The sequence below is a fragment of the Papilio xuthus genome, unplaced genomic scaffold (genome assembly GCF_000836235.2).
Source record: "Papilio xuthus unplaced genomic scaffold, Pxut_1.1 DF829758.1, whole genome shotgun sequence".
Classification (NCBI taxonomy): domain Eukaryota; kingdom Metazoa; phylum Arthropoda; class Insecta; order Lepidoptera; family Papilionidae; genus Papilio; species Papilio xuthus.
The window spans coordinates 3,848,727-3,867,098 of record NW_013528891.1 but is presented as its reverse complement, the minus strand read 5'-3'; the positions used below and the strand labels follow the sequence as shown (position 1 = coordinate 3,867,098).

The 18,372-nt window shown below is 34.3% G+C and overlaps 1 protein-coding gene across 7 annotated transcripts; it reads left to right on the top strand.

Moving 5' to 3' along the window:
- Positions 1 to 592: 592 nt before the first annotated feature.
- On the top strand, positions 593 to 18,161 carry LOC106113111 (TLD domain-containing protein 1). 7 transcript variants are annotated; one of them, XM_013305849.1, is made up of 11 exons: positions 593 to 905; positions 2,405 to 2,567; positions 11,491 to 11,623; positions 12,252 to 12,343; positions 12,681 to 12,874; positions 13,326 to 13,462; positions 13,927 to 14,073; positions 14,836 to 15,062; positions 15,737 to 15,922; positions 16,731 to 16,853; positions 17,806 to 18,161. In XM_013305849.1, the coding sequence occupies exons 2-10, from the start codon at positions 2,406 to 2,408 to the stop codon at positions 16,839 to 16,841; spliced, it is 1,389 nt and encodes a 462-aa protein (XP_013161303.1). In that variant the 5' UTR covers positions 593 to 905; position 2,405; the 3' UTR covers positions 16,842 to 16,853; positions 17,806 to 18,161. The 7 variants fall into 7 exon arrangements, with proteins under 7 accessions (XP_013161303.1, XP_013161296.1, XP_013161329.1 ...); XM_013305842.1 differs by having other exon boundaries at positions 593 to 924; XM_013305875.1 differs by lacking the exon at positions 593 to 905 and adding an exon at positions 931 to 1,148 and having other exon boundaries at positions 2,405 to 2,534.
- Positions 18,162 to 18,372: the final 211 nt, after the last annotated feature.

Here is an 18,372-nt window from a genome sequence, read left to right as displayed (position 1 = left end):
TATTATTACAACTGTTTTGTCATTTGTAATAAGTTGTTATTTTGTTAAAATGTTATGGGTAATCCGACTAGGATCCTTAGCACACTGGAGTTACTTAATTGGATCTGTTATTTATCCAAATAATCCGCACAATAACGCCATATTGAGTTGTACCATTTTTGGATTCATATTGATCGGTGCATGGTTACCGAAGTTTTTATGCCCTCGAGTTAAGTTTGTCGCAACGGCTTTAAGTATCTTTCCACAAATCCATTTATTGGTACTACTTCATAAAACTATTGGGAAAGTTGAAAATGAACCATTTCATAAAGCTATCAAAGGCTACACAGCAGTTACTATTGGATCCATGCTTTGGACAGTTTTTACATTGGTAAAATATTGAGTTAAGTACTGTAATAGATCTTGAAAAAGGTAAAACCTAAAAAAGTTTTGTCAAATAGAAGATTAATAAATTGAAGATAAGTAATTCAGATATTGAAGTTGAAGTGTACAATACTTATATAATAAACCACCATATTTCATTATACGTTGTTTATTTCTTTACCTTTATAATTCGCACATCAAAGTCAATCAAAGCTAAGAAATCTTCTGATGTCTGAATGTTTACAATTTTAAAACACAGTAATGGTGTGTAAGTATTTGAGTTTTAAAATAATGCACAATATGAAAAGATAATTTTTTAGTGTAAAAATAAATTCAGTAATTCTTAAAATATAAAACGGTATGAATGATGATTTATTTCTGGAGCCGAAAAATTTCACGATAAGAATAAGTGGAGAATAAGGCTGTTTTACACAGTCGCTGGAAGTATTGCTAGGACGTTGACGTGGATTGTGTTTTGTGGACGAACTGAAGTGAGTCGGTGACTTTATTAACTTTGTCGCTGATTAAAGCTGATAAAAAAAGTAAATAAAATTTTGACAGGTAACCTTATTGCTATGAAGTGTTTGTGTATTGATGTGATAAAAATTAATTGATTTGAATTATTTGAGCTAATAGATTGTTGTTAAAGTATACGTAATATATTTTTTATTATTTAGCGACTATCTCTCAATTCGTGATTATGTTCAACATGTACAATATTACGAGAAAAATAATTTAATGTGTACATAGTGGAAATAAATGGGGTTTATTTGTGTTTAATACAGGTATTTTTTTTAAGATTTATATATTTTTATATGCATTCATTTAAGTATAATATTTCTTTCGATACCATTTTTAACATTTGAATACTTCTATATTATTGTTTGATTGTTTTTCCGTGTATTTTGTATGAATGGTTACGGAAAACTTGTCAGGGTTAAGTAACTCGTGATTTTTCTCTTACGTTAAGTTTTAATAAATTACTGAAGCGGCCAAACATAGTTATGATTAAAACCTGGTAGTTTTTATTAAATTTGATTAATGTTAAAAAGATTTTTTTTTGTCAACTTCTTTTGTGTAAAAAATATTGTAGATTATTTTTATACATGGATAAGATTCTTATTGGATTAATTAATCTAAAAGTTAGAAAATAGGTTGTATAATGAAGCAATATTTAATTTCTTTGACAGCTTTGCTTCAAGTAATTTCATGATTACAGAGGTTTAGTGTTTATAAAATAAAAAAATATAACTAATCATCCCTAATATGTATATAAGTTTAAGTTATAAATATACTTAAAAAGAAGTACATATTTATAAGCACATTGACAATGATAAAAAAAACATAGACAAACTGAGAACCTCCTTCTTTTTGAAGTTGGTTAAAAACAGCAATTATTATTTCTGTATCATTTAATTATTTTTATGTAATAAAAGAGTTACATTCAAATTTATGTTTGTTAACATTGAATCGGGGAAAATGCACATAAAACTTCCATGTATATAGGTGTGAACATTTTACTAAATAACATTTTCCTGAGTAATAATGTTTAACAAATACATTTATAATGTACAGCAAAACAGTTTTGGTGGTTCTAAATAATAAAATGCAATAAATTTTTTAATTTAATTTCTTAAAAATCATTCTTTGTAGGATGATTAGTTTTACATCTGTTATTTTAACTTCATTTTATGTCTTGTCAGACTAGATTTCAATTTTATTACTGTAATTAGTACATTATGATTATTATATTGTTCTCTTGAACATGTACTACTGACATAGTATAATTAAGTCCGCGGTCAGGGTCTAAACCGGTTTTTACCAGTATTATTTAAATAGAAAAGAATGTTTTTTTTTCAATAATTTAATGGCTTCACTTTATTTTGACTAGACCAACTCTATCTAGTGGCAAACCTAGAATAAAGTGAGAGAATCATTTAATCTATTCTAGGACTTTTAAGAAATTATGAGTTATCAAGTGTGAATGTTTTTTAAATATTGGCGGCTTGTACAACATGTGACCGTGAAGGTTTTATTCCAGGATGGGGAACACAAGTAAGAAACTGGCAGCTAAGTGCACACTACTGACCAAAGAGGAACAGAAGTATGTAGCGGCTACATTCAGAGCGGCCAGCAAGAACTCGGAACGGATACGGGAGGACGATCTCATCGTGAGTGGAAAAGTAGACGCAGTGTTGCTGGAAGTGTGTTCATTTTTGTTTTCTTTTAATTTCATTTTTTTTGTTTTTTTTTCGGCCAGTGATAAAGTTATTTTTTTCTTTTCCAAGGACTTTGAAGTTTGTCGTATATCGATTCATAACATCGATATATTGAGATAGCGTTAAAAAATTTAAGCATACTCGTAAATACCTGTGTGACCACAAACAAAATTTGTTACAGCTTTAATAGCTTTGCGTCTGGAACAAACAGAAATCAGTTTGAGAGGCTGCCACCATTGTTATTGGTCGTAAATTATTTATTGTCCAAACATATTTTCACGTTTCCAATGAGTCGTAAACGCGTCGGATGTACAAATCTTAACGCACTATTTATAGATAGAAATATTATACCAGCCCCAACAAAAAAAATTTAGATATAAAATTTAAAAATTCTTGGTAATAATTTTTTTTTACTATTTGAGCATCCATTAATTAATATGTAAGCCTCGTATAAAAAAAAAAACGATCGAAAACATTTCTTTTAAAAAAAAAAAATTCAGCCACTGTATATGAGTGTTGGTAATGTTAAATTTAGCAAAAAAAAGTTTAGGCAATTCGTTACGTTTCCCATTTTGTAGCATCCTGTAGATTCGAATTGCACTCGTAACTTATCACTGGTCGAAAATTTTATTTTATTTTAATTTGTTAGTACAATTAAAAATATTACATACATGTAAACATATGGTGGTGGGTTTTCTACTAAATTGCGCTTCTTTAGTTGTTTTAATCTATGTCCAAATGTCAAAATTATAACAATGGTGTCTAAAATGTATGTAATGTTATTCGTTTTTAATTTAAACGTTATTTTTGTTTATTATTTTTAGTTTTAAAGTTTTTTTTTTTTTAAATATTTTTTTAAGAACCAGCACTTCAATATAATTAAAACTTATCATAATTTTAATTATTCAAATAATTTGTTAATATAGCTCAGATTATGTACATCTAATAGGTACTAGACTTAGGACCTTCTTCAGGATTTCTAATAGTCTGAATGTTGTAGTCTAATAGCGGGTTTTCACTGCCAAAACATCTGCACAACATATTAATCTCTACATTCTTTCAGTTTACGTTGTAATGAAAACTATAATTATTTTCGATGTTTCAAGATGAATTTCTTTTTGTAGAATCTTGTCCATTAATTTAGTTTACATGCCAGTATCATAGTAGCGCTGTCCTGGCGTCAACTGTTTTGGTCCACTGGCACTAATTAGTACTTAAATGAAGTCAGTATGCCAGTTGATTTTGATCACTACTGTCCTACTGTACTGGAATAGTGTAAACATAATGCAATATTTTTCACTAAAGTGCGTACTTTCAAAACTTACCAGTATTGACCCATGTTACATGTAACCTAAGTTTATAGCTGCCGGTGCGTAATTGTCCGATTGTTTGTACATTTTGATTTACGATTCGGCAAATGAACGCCGCTCCACAAAGTACGTATCGAAATAGAACGTTCCAGAACTAATGGTATTTATGCTTTACACTTTACTGTACGTCGAAAGTTCACGTAAGCAGTCCCTAAGGGTAGACTTACTAAAACTACTACTAAGGCCTTTGGTACACGAGGCGTAGTCGTAGGTTATCAACGTAGGTCGTCAAAACTAATATTGTATGGTTACGTTGCGCGCGTTCCGTACACAAAAATTTGAATCGTCGACGCTAGTCGCATATTCAGTTAATAGAGGTAGCGACTACATTTCAACTGTATAGATTTGCTCATACGGAGACCTTAACAAGCAGGTATGGGCAACACGCACTGTGCACTAAACTCACTGTCTTATGTAAGTCGCTTAGCGACTAAAATCGCCGAGATTCGTTGACTTATGTTGCCTTGTGAACAAAGGTGCTAAAGAAGTGCGACCGATGTTGAGCGATTAGCATTTCAAGTTACCATACACAGACCTTAGTTTGCAAACCGCTAAAAATTCTGCCAGCCATATGCAGACCGCTTCAAACTTTCTATTTTAACTTCTTAGAGTAGTCCGTGACTATCAGACCTTATAGTACCGTAAAGGCTGGTAACACAGAAGGGTAGAACCCCAAAAGCCCTAGCCGGGACTCTATTAAATGGCCTAGAATTCAAATACTATACCATTATTTCGTTTGACTCTTAAATTTTATTCTAGCCATTTCTAATTCTAGTCAACTCTCAGCTCGTCAGTTAACAATGAGTAGGAAGGCCATCTGATTCCCCTCACTGTCCGATCCGCAGTAAACCGGACGTCAGTATTTACGATCGGTTACTTAATCACTAAATTTTATCGCCACCAGTTTTTTTTCTTAAAGATCGTACATCTTACGTCTATTATTCACATCAGCATTATGTATGGAGTTGGAGATTGGTAGGAAAATGTAGTGTGAATGTTCTATATAATATTATTTATTTCAGATAAAGCGATTTTTAATTTTTTTATGTCAAATTCAAAAGAATGTAGTATAAAATTTTGCGGAAAATCCACAATTTCTCTACTACACATAATTTTATAATATTTCTAGCTATCGCCCGCGACTCTGTCCGCGCAGAATTAAATAAAACACTTTATGAGTAGCCTATGTGTTCTTCCAGACTACTGTTCTACATCCATGCTAATTTTCAGTGAGATTTATGCAGCCTGGAGATACCTCCTAACAAACATCCATCCAAACATTCGCAATTATAATTTTAGTAAGATATAGTTGCAATTTAATAATAAAAAAGCAAAAAATCTTGGTTATTTTTTTATTACCGACTATAATATAACAGACGCGCTTTTGATGCGAAAGCTGCCAATGAATTCGACTTTATTGCAACATTGATGTGATTAAAAACTGATTATAGCTTCGACAATGCCGTGACCGTAAACAAGAAATGCTTATGAAAAAAAAAAATTAAAAGTTCTCGGAATAGCCGGACTACATTCCAGGATTAGGGTTGCCAAGAAAAATATAGTTTAATGAGGAATAAAAGCTTGGGGTATGCGGATGTACGGATAATCGCACTATCGCTGCATTTCTCGTAAATTTGTACATAACAAGCTGTCGCTCGCGACATTGTCTGCACGGAATTATAAAAAAAAAATCTTAAGCAGCAGCCTATATATCTCTGTGTTTATCAAGGGTCGTTGAGCCGTTCTGGAGATAACTTCATCCATCTATATATCTAAATTTCGCATTTATAATATTAGTAAGATAAACTAAATTAAAATGTATTAGATAAAGCAAGTAGCAATAATGGTTTTCGCGAAATTCTTGTCCTGATGAAGGGCCCCCGATGGGCTCGAAACTAGTCGGTGCCGCCACCGGACGTATATACGTGAGTGTTTAGCCGTGTTTATATATCAGTTTAGTATAATGTCTCACGAAAGTTTGAATAATTTAATTCTTTCGTTATTTAGGTAAATAAAAAATTATTTAAACTCTCTCCCCAATTTATTACTTTCTATTTTCTCTTGTTTAATTACATTAAAAACGATTATTCAACGACCAATATATTTGCATTTAAAAAATTGCGATCTAATTCCGAAGAGTACTCAAATAAATCAACAAACAAAAATGACAAATAACTCCCATGTAGACATAGACTAACATTGGGTAGGGCCATGACGTCAGCGGGTGGCAATAGACGCAAACAGGGTCAATAGGGGTTGTACCACCCTTGTAAATATTACATCAAACTAATGTCGCTTGAATTGAGTGGTCATATTATTTTGTGTAATTTTTTTTTTGTTGACGAAATAATGCTTTTTTTTTGAGTTTTTAAATTATTTAGTTACATGCTTAAATGGTCGAAAAGCTTAAGAGAACTTGAAATAAAAACTGATATGAGATGTGAAATTGATAATAATTGTATTGTCTGCTCATTATCTAATCTGTGATGATTCATAACACAAATAAATCCTAAGATGATGTTACGAAAATTAAGGAATATATCGCAAATATATCATAGATTAAATAATGGACAGACACTACAATTATTATCAATTTTGCATCTTGTATTTGTCGTTATAAATTGGATAAGGTGTAAAAGAATCATTCAATTGCATAAAATTTTAAGCGTTTTAATTAAAAATAGCGTATCCTAAAATAATGCCCAACACTATGTACTAATATAACAGACTTTAAAGCATATACATCAAACACACTATTATCCAGTCTCAATTACACAGCGAATTACACTCAGCCAACATTCAAATAACCGCACTTTGTGTATTTGCTCCAAATTACTGAAGATTTTCACCAAATCGTGTCGTCAAACTTTGCAGGCGGACTGTAAAATCGCGTTTATTAACTGTACGTGGGTGGCAAACGCTAAATCTGAGCTCGAATTCCAACTGTTCAATCGAATACTTTTGTCGCGAATTGTTTTACATCCGGCCCTTTTTTTGGCGCGAAAGTTAATGCGTTCGTAATATGGTGGCGTGTAATTTTGATTGAATGTGCACGTGTTTTAATTTCTTAATTAAAGATTGTTCCAATATTTTCCATTTCATTTTGACTCATTTTGGAAATTCTTTATTGTCTTTTGTTGTTTAAAATTTGGCTTATATTCTACGTAAGAACGTTAAGTCATGACGAAATTTGTATTTTTAGTAGTATTTTACGCGGGTACTCATTGAAGACAGTTGTCTACATTAGGACTATGAGATCCAGAGTAGTCTAATTACTTAAACAGTAGTTAAGTAAAAGTTAAACTTCTTAAATTCCCGAGTAATTCTCTTGCCGTCTATAAAAATATTTCAACTAAATTTTCGGCTACTGTGGTGCTATGACTTTCATCGTATAGAAGATCATTGAAAATCAGTATTGCAAAAATGACAGGCCACTCTGGTTCTCATGGCCTCAATTACAATTTTGATATTTAAAAAATGCGTTTAATTACATGCAGTCTACTAAATCCAGTACACACTGTTTAGCGTGCGTGGGCGCGATGAAACGCAACTGTTCATTCTCACCTTAGTCTATTATCTAAACTGTGATGGACGGACTCATAAACTTTCTGTACATGCTACACTATGTACAATGTACAATTATTTATTGCTATTTGAACGCCTTAAATATTTTCTGAAATACGGACGTTGTTCTTTTTTTAATACGGGAAGCGGAAGTTTGGCGGATAAACGCGGCTTTACCCTTAGAGTAAGAACGAGATTTTATTGGTACCATCTTTGTCCCTGTACACATTTAGCAACGATAGATTTCTCCCTACAGTTCCTAGCCTAGGATTTCTAGGTGGTTTGAGGTTCTTTCAATCCTCTTTGTTAATTTTTACAGTTAATTAGTGCGAAACTGAAATACCAGTTGAAAGAGTTTAGGTTAAATTGTGGTTTTATTATTTCATTTATAAGAGATGTTTTTATAAGAGATGGAGGAACACCGAGGTGGTCATCGACTCACATGAACATCAGCAATACCAGAGGAACCACAGATGCTCTGACGGCCTTTGAGATGGTGATACGCTCGCTTCTTAAAGGATCCTAAGTCGTAGTTGTTTGTAGTACTAGTTAAACTGTAAACTTTAAGTTATTTAGTCCTTTATTTTCTTTATGATTTTGAAATTAATAACACGCGCAAGGATTTGTGAATGAAAGAACGAGACATCAGTAATGAGAGCATAAATTCAATCTGCAGATATAAACAGGGCGCTCGGCCATAGATTGTTTATTTTTTTTGTTGTCGAACAATGTCGGATAGTATTTTAGCTGCCAGTTGCTTGTGTGGCCATGCAATTCTAGTTTAAATTTTTTTATATGTTATTGTATTTTTAATGATATGACATTTTGTCATGGACTAATGTTTATCTTGAAGAGTCCACTTATTTCTCCTATGTTAAAGTGAAAAATAGCGGTTATTTATTTATAACTCTATTCGTATTACTGGTGCTTCTGCTACTATTGTAATTACATAATTATGAAGCTTAGTTAGAATGGACAGACTCAAAAATTTCGTAGAATTTTGACCTAAATATATCTACTTATTCCGCTGTTTTAATGGCTCAATCCATACACAATGCTTACAATCTATTATTATGTAGTAGAATTGATGGAAACCAGGCGCCGCGTATAAATATTGGTGTTGCTGTGAAATATTAGCCAAGAATTTCTAACTATATTTCATACACGCAAGTTTTTAATTCATTTCTAAATACAAAAGAAAATTTAACGCATATTTTTATAACCCATTAATCAGAAATAATCATTATTGCAACAATTTTTCTTTTCTTATTATATCTGATATCAAATTGGCAGCCGCTAACTGTAAGTCCCTTCGTAAACAAAGTAATGTAAATCTTTGAAACCTGGCGATTGTAGTCGCTACGCCCTCTAACCCATACAATGTTATTGAGGCTTACACACAAGCACACGTCGCCGACATTTTGTTATTCAATCGGAAAAAGCAGTCGCTTGGAAGCTTGTAAGATCGTCGTGGCAAAAGTTGCTGCAATTTTCAAGATGGCGAAGCAAAACTATACCTTTACCATGTAGTCGTTATGTTTGTATTGATCGAATAGATGACTTACGTCGACTATTCAACTTTACAACACGCGCTACGCGATATTCGCGACTAAAGTACGCAATGTCAGTTTCAAAGACTTACGTTTCCTTGTGTATGTAGGGCCTATGCGAACGTTTGCTTAGACAACGACTAACTGACCGTATTAGAAATGAATTGTCTCATGAGAGGCTTCTATTTCATTTCTTCTTGCAAAAAAGCCTTACAGTAATCATTATTATGTCGCAACTGAAACTAAGCAACAAGTCAAATAACAAAATTTGCACTTATATAATTTAATTGATTAATTAGTCCCACATTAAATATTTTAAAAAAAACATTAATTTCATATTTTAAACTTAGTTAAATTTGTTTTAGATATGATTTGCTTAAAATTACGTTCTTACATGAAAGTATTATACTATATCAAAAATGTCAATCATGCGATCTAAATTTTTTATCACGTTTGAGTCATCATATGATTGTTAAATATCTTTTTCTATAAATAGTCTAGTATTTCCGTGACGTGTGATCACGCGCTCATTTACATAAGCGAGTAATTTAGTTTTGTAACGCAAGTTTAATGGCCCCAAATGTATACGTAATCAACGTGACATTGCCGAAACATTTGTATAAAGAAAATATTGTTGTCTCTGTCTTGAAGAGAATGAAAGAGATGTCTCACGGATTTCGTGGCCCAACACGACGTGGGTGTCATCATATGTGATAGCAATAGCATAGAAATAATAAACATTTTTTTTATAAATTTTTGATGTAAATATAAATTATGATTTCCTTTTATTTACTTTATAAAAGTTTGATGGAAATATCATTTTGGAAAGAAGAATAAATTTAAGAAAGCTTTCATGTTTATAATAAAAGGTGTTGAAAGATTGAAATAAAAGTATAAATATTATTTTCATTCATATTATTAGACTTTCAGACAAATAGTGTACGTGTAAAGGTGCATTTTCACTGTCGAAATAATCGTATAAAAATTCATCTTTCTTAACATCGAAATATTCAGATAATTTCATATAACATTATATATAAAAGTAAGTCGTGTTAGTTACACTATTTATAACTCAAAAACGGCTTTACCGATATGGATGAAAATTGGTGAGGAGGTAGCTTAGAGCCAGGAGACGGACATTAGGATACTATTTAATCATTTTGTTTTTTTTTCGAATTAATTTATTGAAGAGCTGCTTTTTATTTAACTTACTAATATTATAAATGCAAATGTCTAGATGGATGGGTGTTTGAAGATATCTCTAGAACGGCTGAATGGATCTCGATTAAATTTGACATACGTATAGAACATAGTCTGAAAGAACACATAGGCACTAATTAAGTTTTTTTTATATATCCGCGGACGGAGTCGCTGGCGACAGCTAGTAACAATATATTTTTAGTACGAGTCTATTGGCAGTTAGAACCTACGTTTACAATCTTACTAATATTATATTGGAGAATGTGTGTACGGATGGATGTTTGTTAGAAGGTATCTCCAGAACTGATCTAGGTGAAATTTGACATAGATGTAGAACACAGTGTGCAAGAACACTATTTAAAGTTTATTTATGGAGTCGTCTAATTCAATCATCTTGATATGCATTTAAATATTAAATATAGCCGTCCGCACCTACAGTTAATTCCATAAAAGAAACTCTTAGTGTTATTCATTACCTAATCTACACTAAGAGGACCCTTAAATATAGATTAAACGAACCTAAGTATGTATTACGGAGTTTTACTTTATTACTACATATTTGGGTCATTTTTATACTCTAATTAACGGGTCGATTCAATGGAGTGAAGATTAACACGTCACTGGATATCGTCGACCCTTAAATTATTAAAGAGAAAACGGATACTAATTTAAAATATATAAAAACATAGTCATCCTTTTCATTTTATAAGAAAAAAAAGAGATAATATGTTTTTGTATACTTCAAAGTGATGGCTAAAAGTTACGAATTTGTTTTACATACCAATTGCTGTACCCAGACTTTAATTTAGCTTAAGGAGATCTTTAGTGTTGATTTAATCATGAGCTCACTATACGTCTCCCCTGAGGGACTCGAAGCCTACCCAAAGACAGGTTTCACTAAGCCGTAGTCAACGTCGGCCTAGTGCGGGTAGACTTCACATATATCTTTGAATTTCGCAGCTATGTGCAGGCTGCATCACGATTTCCTTCAACGTAAGAACGCGGATGAAAATATGTAGAAAACACATTGGTATATGCCGGGTTTCAACCTAGGACCTGCAGATTGCAAGTCGCTTAACCCCTGACCCACTGAAGCTCTACATTAATTATGAAATATTTTAATTCACTGTTTTTACACTTTTTACTGCACTGAGTTATCACTCTGTACAGTAAAATGACTTGTTAATTGTTATATTTTCGCTAATATTTAATATTAAATTTCAGAAATTCTGGGGTCCACAAATAGATCCCAGATTAGCGCAGTATCTAACCAACTTTTTGTTCGGTTCTGGCCAACAAAAGACTGCTACAGTCGACTTCAATAGATTTGCAGAACTCTACGTGTATAATGTAAGAGGTACGTATCCAGAACACAACTGCAACCGCAACTGCAACTGTAACCTTTGTGAATGGACTGGCTGTAAGGCGCGATTCTTTGTTTTCATTGAATAAGCTCCAAAACTACTAAATTGATTTGAAGAATTCTTTTACTGTTGGGAAGTTACCCCGGTTGAATTAGTATTTATTTATTAATGACTAGCTGTCGCCCGCTACTCCGTTCGCGTGAAATTAAAAAATAAATAAATTTAATTACTTCCCGACAATTATTCGAATTTTTCTCACCTTTTAAACGTTCTCTAGACCGCCACGAACATTTCAATACCAAGATAAGATAAATCCGTTCAGCCAATCTCGAGTTTTAAAGAGACTAAAGAAAAATTTTCCCCGTTTTTGCAACATTTCTTACTGATGCTTCGCTCCTATTGGTCGCAGCGTAATGTTGTATAGCCTAAAAACCTTCCTCTATATATGAACGATCCAACAAAAAAAGTATTTTTCAAATCGGACCAGTAGTTCCTGAGATTAGCACGTTTAAACAAACAAACTCTTCCGCTTTATAATATTTGTATAGATTTTTAAAATTTATTTGCGGACTAAGTCGCGGGCAACTACTAGTGTTGATTTAATCTATTACTTGATAATAGGAACTGTTGATGAAAGAATGATGGTGACATACAACTGTCTGGGCATGGACTACAATGAAGAAGTGGAACTACCCTACCAGCTACTAAAAGAGGTTAGCTTGTTACGTTTTAATATAAATTTCCCAAATAGCAAAAAAAGAAAAAGCAATATGGCCGCCATATGGAAAAAAACGGTCCTCAGATAACTTAGGCTATTTAATTTGAAATTAACAAAATTAGCGAATGTTTGGATGGATGGAATGATGTTTGTTAGAAATTATCTCCAGAATCGTGAAACGGATCTCTATGTAATTCGCCATAGATGTAGAGCATAGTCTGGAAGAACACATAGGCTACTAATTAAGTTTTTTTTAAATTGTGCGCAGGAGTCGTGGGTGACAGTTAGCTATGGAGTAAAAAATAAGTATTTTGTCTTGTTTTTTTTTTCAGTATTGTGAAAGTATAGCATCAACTTACATAAAGATGGTGAAATCATCATCATCAAAACGGGTACGTGTTTGGATGGAGAAAGGGTTTAGGGCGAGTGCATCACACGTCCAGGCTCTAGGTGAGGCTGTGACCGCGACTATCGGAGACTTGGAGTCACCACAGCATCATTGTACGGCAGCTCAGCTATCTAAATGGTAAGGCATCCGACTCGAAGGATTATTTTTTTTATTAGGAATGTATGGAAGTTTTCTTATATGATTTTTGTATATTTTTAAGATTAATAAAGTAGACTAGTTACTGGCATTTGTAGGTTAAAATATGAAATTTTACTTAATTTCTAGTCTGAAATGGGTTTGCTTTCAATTGTGGAGTGCTCTAAAAGTATAGTTAGTCGAGTTTTTTTTTTACTTTGCTATTATAATGCATAAGATGTTATTATGTACTATTTAATCTTACTAATATTACAAATGCGAATGTTTGGATTGATGTTTGATAGAAGGTATCTCCGGAACGTCTCAACGGATTTTGATGAAATTTGACATAGATGTAAAACATAGTCTGGAAGAACACATAGACTACTAAGTTTTTAATTCCGCACGTACGGAGTCGTGGGCAACAGCTAGTTAAATGGATTTATTGTTTCAGGTTGCAATCAAATATCTTATTAAAACAACTAGCGGAATTGGTTTATGTAAATTTGTACGGTATCAACAAACGTGGAGGAGATGAGAGTCCTACTCCAATGCCTCCTGCAGCGCCCTCTTTACTGCCTATACCTGATGGTAAGTCTATAAAGTTTTAATACTACAGATAGATGGCGCTTTTTACAATTTTATATTTATTTGACTTTTTCCACGACATAAATTTAAATATTTCCGTTGAATTTGTTTGAAAATTCATCATCATCAGCTCACTATATGTCCCCACTGAGGGGTCATAGGCTACCCTAAGTTAGGGTGATTAGGTCATAGTCAACGCTGACTCAGTTTGAGTTGACTTCACGCATATCTTTGAATTTCTTCTCAGATATGTGCAGGTTGCATCATGCATGTTTTCCTTCACCGTAAGAACGTCGGATAAATGTACATATGTATATCGGAAATAGAAAAACACATTGGTACATGGCGGGATTCGAACCCAGGACCTGCAGATTGCAAGTCAAGTGCTTGACCACTGAGCCACTGACGTTAATATAGTATAGACAGTTTTTTTATAATTAAATACCAGCTAATAAGTGTTGTTTTAGGTCTGGACGCAATGCCTGACTACCCTGCTTTCATCGATTTATCCCATATCGTATGGATCAACAGTCATCTCCCGCAGAAGTACCAACGCAAATGGCGGTTTCTCTTCTCTTCTCATATACACGGAGAGTCATTCTCTACTATGGCAGGTGAGTTTTATAAAGGTGGCCCAAAACTATTCACTGTACTCATTTTTATAAGGTCTTATATGATTTGAGTCATGTTAGTTACTGTATAATTCAGAAATGGCTGAATCAATTTGGCTGAAAATTGGTGGGAGGTTAGCTTAGAAAGTGATAAAGGTCATAGGATAATTTTTAACAAAATCTAATCTTATTTTACTAATATTATAAATGCGAATGTTTAGATGGATGTTTGTTAGAATGTGATGTAACAGTGGTAGAGCCCGCTTTAACATCTTCCCACGAATTGTCCCATCTCGTCCGGTGAAATATCACGACCACATAGAAGACAGGCGTCAAGTGGAAGCTATTCCGCGTTTCGTCTGATGAGTGTGCGTCCCGGAGGCCTAATTTAGTCCTCTTTCCCTTTCCATCCTTTTTCTTATAAGGAAAGGATGGGAAGTGGAAGTGGATTTCCGGATGAGGGGATGCATGGAAAGGGAAGATATTTTCTTTCTGTGCATCCTCTTCTCCGTCGATTAAAGGTAGGCAACGCATGCAATTGCGTATGTCTATAGGCAACGGTTACTTCGCTATTTTAGCGATTTTAGGTGGCAGCTCGCTCGTTTGACACCTTTTGATATAAAAGAAATTATGTTTCTCTAGAACGGCTGCATTCTCGCTAAAATTTGTCATAGATGTAAAACATATTCTCGAACACATAAGCTACTTATATTTTTTTAATACCAATCGAAGTCTGGTGTGAAAACTAGTATGTTATATTTCCAGGTCGTATAATAGAGCAAGGTCCATCAGTGCTGATAATTGAAGACAGCAGCGGGCACATATTCGGGGGGTTCGCGGCTTGCGCCTGGACATTCGGTCCCAACTTCACCGGCACTGATGAGTCGTTCCTCTTCACAGCCGCCCCCAAGATGCGCGTCTATCCTGCAACTAATTACAACGACCATTATCAATATATTAATCATCATACAAAGACCTTGCCTAATGGTTTGGTGAGTGAAGCTTTAACATTTGTTCATCATCAGCTCACTATACATCCCCAATGAGGAAACCTCGGAAACCTACCATAAGTAAAACGACTAGGCCATAGTCAACACTGGCCCACTGCAAGTTGAATTATACATATCTTTGAATTTCTTCTCAGATATGTGCAGCATCACGATGTTTTCCTTCACCGTAACGTCAGATAAAAGTACATATGTAAATCTAAAATTGAAAAACACTGGTACATGGCAGGATTCGAACTCGGGACCTGCAGATTACAAGTCGTGCTTGAACTCCTGAGTCACCGACACTCTACATATCCTTTTTTCTTTCTTAGACCCCATAATTTACTAGCTTGCTTCTTCAGTCACGACACGCCCACTGCTGGGCAAAGACCTCTTAAAACATCGCCATGTTAATCGGTCTTGTGCGGGTAGCATCCAGGATACTGCCGCAACCTTGACCAGATCCTCCCTCCATCTAGCAGGTCTGCACATGCTATGACGACTTGGTGGTGGTCGACATTCCAGGACTTTGCAGTCTCCTCTGAACTCTCTGCATCATTGCAATCTTGATGAAGTTAACTTTATTTCTCGTAATTTTGATCCCCCTTCCGTGTCAAATTAATTCCCCGGGGGTCTGAACGTACTTTGGGACTGATTTGTTTATATTTTGAATACAGTTAATGGGTGGTCAATTCCACTTTGGGGGTATCTGGGTGAACGCGGATCCGTTCGGTGAGGGGTCCTCGGCGGAGTCTTGCAGTACTTTTAGGGGGTACCGGCGTCTCAGCAAGGACCCCACATTCCATATACGTAGTCTGGAGGTCTGGGGGGTCGGAGATAAACCACTCACAGAAAAGGAACAGGTAAATAACTAAGGAATTTATCTTAGCAGGAATTTTAGTTAATTCAAGACAATAGATGGCGTTGTTTTATAATTTGTTTTTTTTTTCTCTTAGGAAAAGTTTAGCATGATTTTAAGAATTCTAATTATAACAGTTTTGGTTTGTTTGCTATTTTGTAGACGTCAAATATTACCTACAATCTCTTTCTCACTCTTACACGATAATCCTACAGACAGATAGAGAGAGAGAGAGAGATGAATCAGTTTTTCATACATTCCTTCCATATCTCATACATTATCCTTTTTAATTGCTATCCTTTATCTTCCTATCCTTCCTAGGCTCTCCTCTCGGAGCGCTCTGCGCGCTGGTCGGAGTACGAGTTCGTACAACTGATAGCAAAGCCTGAACTAAGTCAGGGATTTGTTAAATGAATACTAAATGGTTAGTATTTTTTACTGTCCACAGAAAGAGAGAAAGAGAGTGAGAGAGATAACTATATGTTTCAACATAAGTGTAATTCAAGATTGTTAACTAGTAGATTAATTGAAAAATATTGTATGGAGTGGTAAAGATACTGAGTTCACTGTAAATGACTGATTTAGTAATTTGAGATGTGTTTTTATAATCGTGGGGTTTCACTGTGGTCTATTAAAGTGTTCATTGCGAAACTAGCTGTAGCCCGCAACTCTGTGCGGAATTAAAAACACTCGCAAACAACCTATGTGTTCTTCTGTGATCCGTTCCTGTCTTCCTTCAACATCCATCCATCTAAACATCCACATTTATAATGTTTATTAGTATGATTGCATGTTTTATCGAATGTGTGTAGGAGGAGCGTGATGTGAGCGTACTGGACACGAACCCCGAGGCAAAGGCGATACTGGACATGGCGGGACGCACGCGACACAGCGAGGGTATACGTGAGCCTCCGCCGTTATAAACATAATCATCTGTAAGTAATAATAATTGTAGTAGTTTGGACACTTATATAAATAATTCCTTTTCCTGTACCCCCCTCTGTCCATTAAAGGTAAGCACGCATTTCCAAACTTAACAAAAAGAAATAACCAATAAGCCCGGATACATACCTTTCAGTTAAAGTCCTGTCCAAAACAGTCAAGCTGTTGGAAAACGGATAGAAAAATTTTAGATTTTTTTTTCCGTTATAGGTAAATCACGTATACGAAATATGATTTTATTTGCGATGTTACAGACATACAAAATTTATTAACTATTTATAGATAGATTTCTGATGGAAGAAGCCACTTCGCCATTTTAGCGACCGTTGTCTTACTGATCTTATGGTTATTAAACAATCCATTAAGAAAACATTTTTAATATTAAATGTACACGACGTTTCTTTCTTGTTAGTTCACGTCTCGTTGGTTTTTGAAAATAAAATTATTTTATAAATTATATCATCCCTCATATTATTTTAGACAAAATAGATAAAATAAATGTTTTATACCTAAATTAACCTATAGAGAGTCGGTGGCTCAGGGGTCAAGATAGAGAGTCGGTGGCTCAGGGGTCAAGCACTCGACTTGCAATCTGCAGGTCCTGGGTTCGAATCCCGCCATGTACCAATGTGTTTTTCGATTTCCGATTTACATATGTACATTTATCCGACGTTCTTACGGTGAAGGAAAACATCGTGATGCAACCTGCACATATCTGAGAAGAAATTCAAAGATATGAGTGAAGTCAACCCGCACTTGGGCAGCGTGGTTGACTATGGCCTAATCACCCTTGATATAGGGTAGGCTCCGAGCCCCTCGGTGGGGACGTATATTGAGCTGATGATGATGATGATGACCTAAATTTCGGTCTCAGAAACCAACATTATTTCTTGATAGTTATTGCCTATTATTGACAGCCTTTATATAAGACTTTCTTTTTTCCAGATATTCCTATCGGAGATCTCCAAGTGTTTACCATCTGGTACAAGTCATTTTTAAATTTTTCGTCATCCTTAGTTATAATTGTAGATATAAATATGATATTTATTCGCATCTAATTATTTATGCTTTTTAGTTATTTTGACCAAATCTTATGTTGATAAAACATAACTAGATAATGGGGAGAAAAACTGAAAGTTCTATGTAGGTGGCGCTAGCGTCAAGTAGGCTGACATCTGTCATCTGTCAAAATGTTTATACGTCATTGTAGCGATTTGAAAAAACTGTATTTCTTTTCATTTTTAAGGTTCCGTACCTCCGAAGGAAATGGTACCTTTATAGGATCACTTTGTTGTCCGTCTGTCTGTATGTCAAGATCCTTTTTTTTTTGTTATAAAGTAGCTATCGCCCGCGACGTAAGTGTGGAATTAAAAAAAAAACTTAATGAGTCTATGTGTTCTTCAAGACTATGTTCTATATCTATGCCAAATTTCATCAAGATCCGTTCAGCTTTTCCGGAGATATCTTCAAATATCCATCCATTCAAACAAAGGTTTTTCTCCCCATTTATGC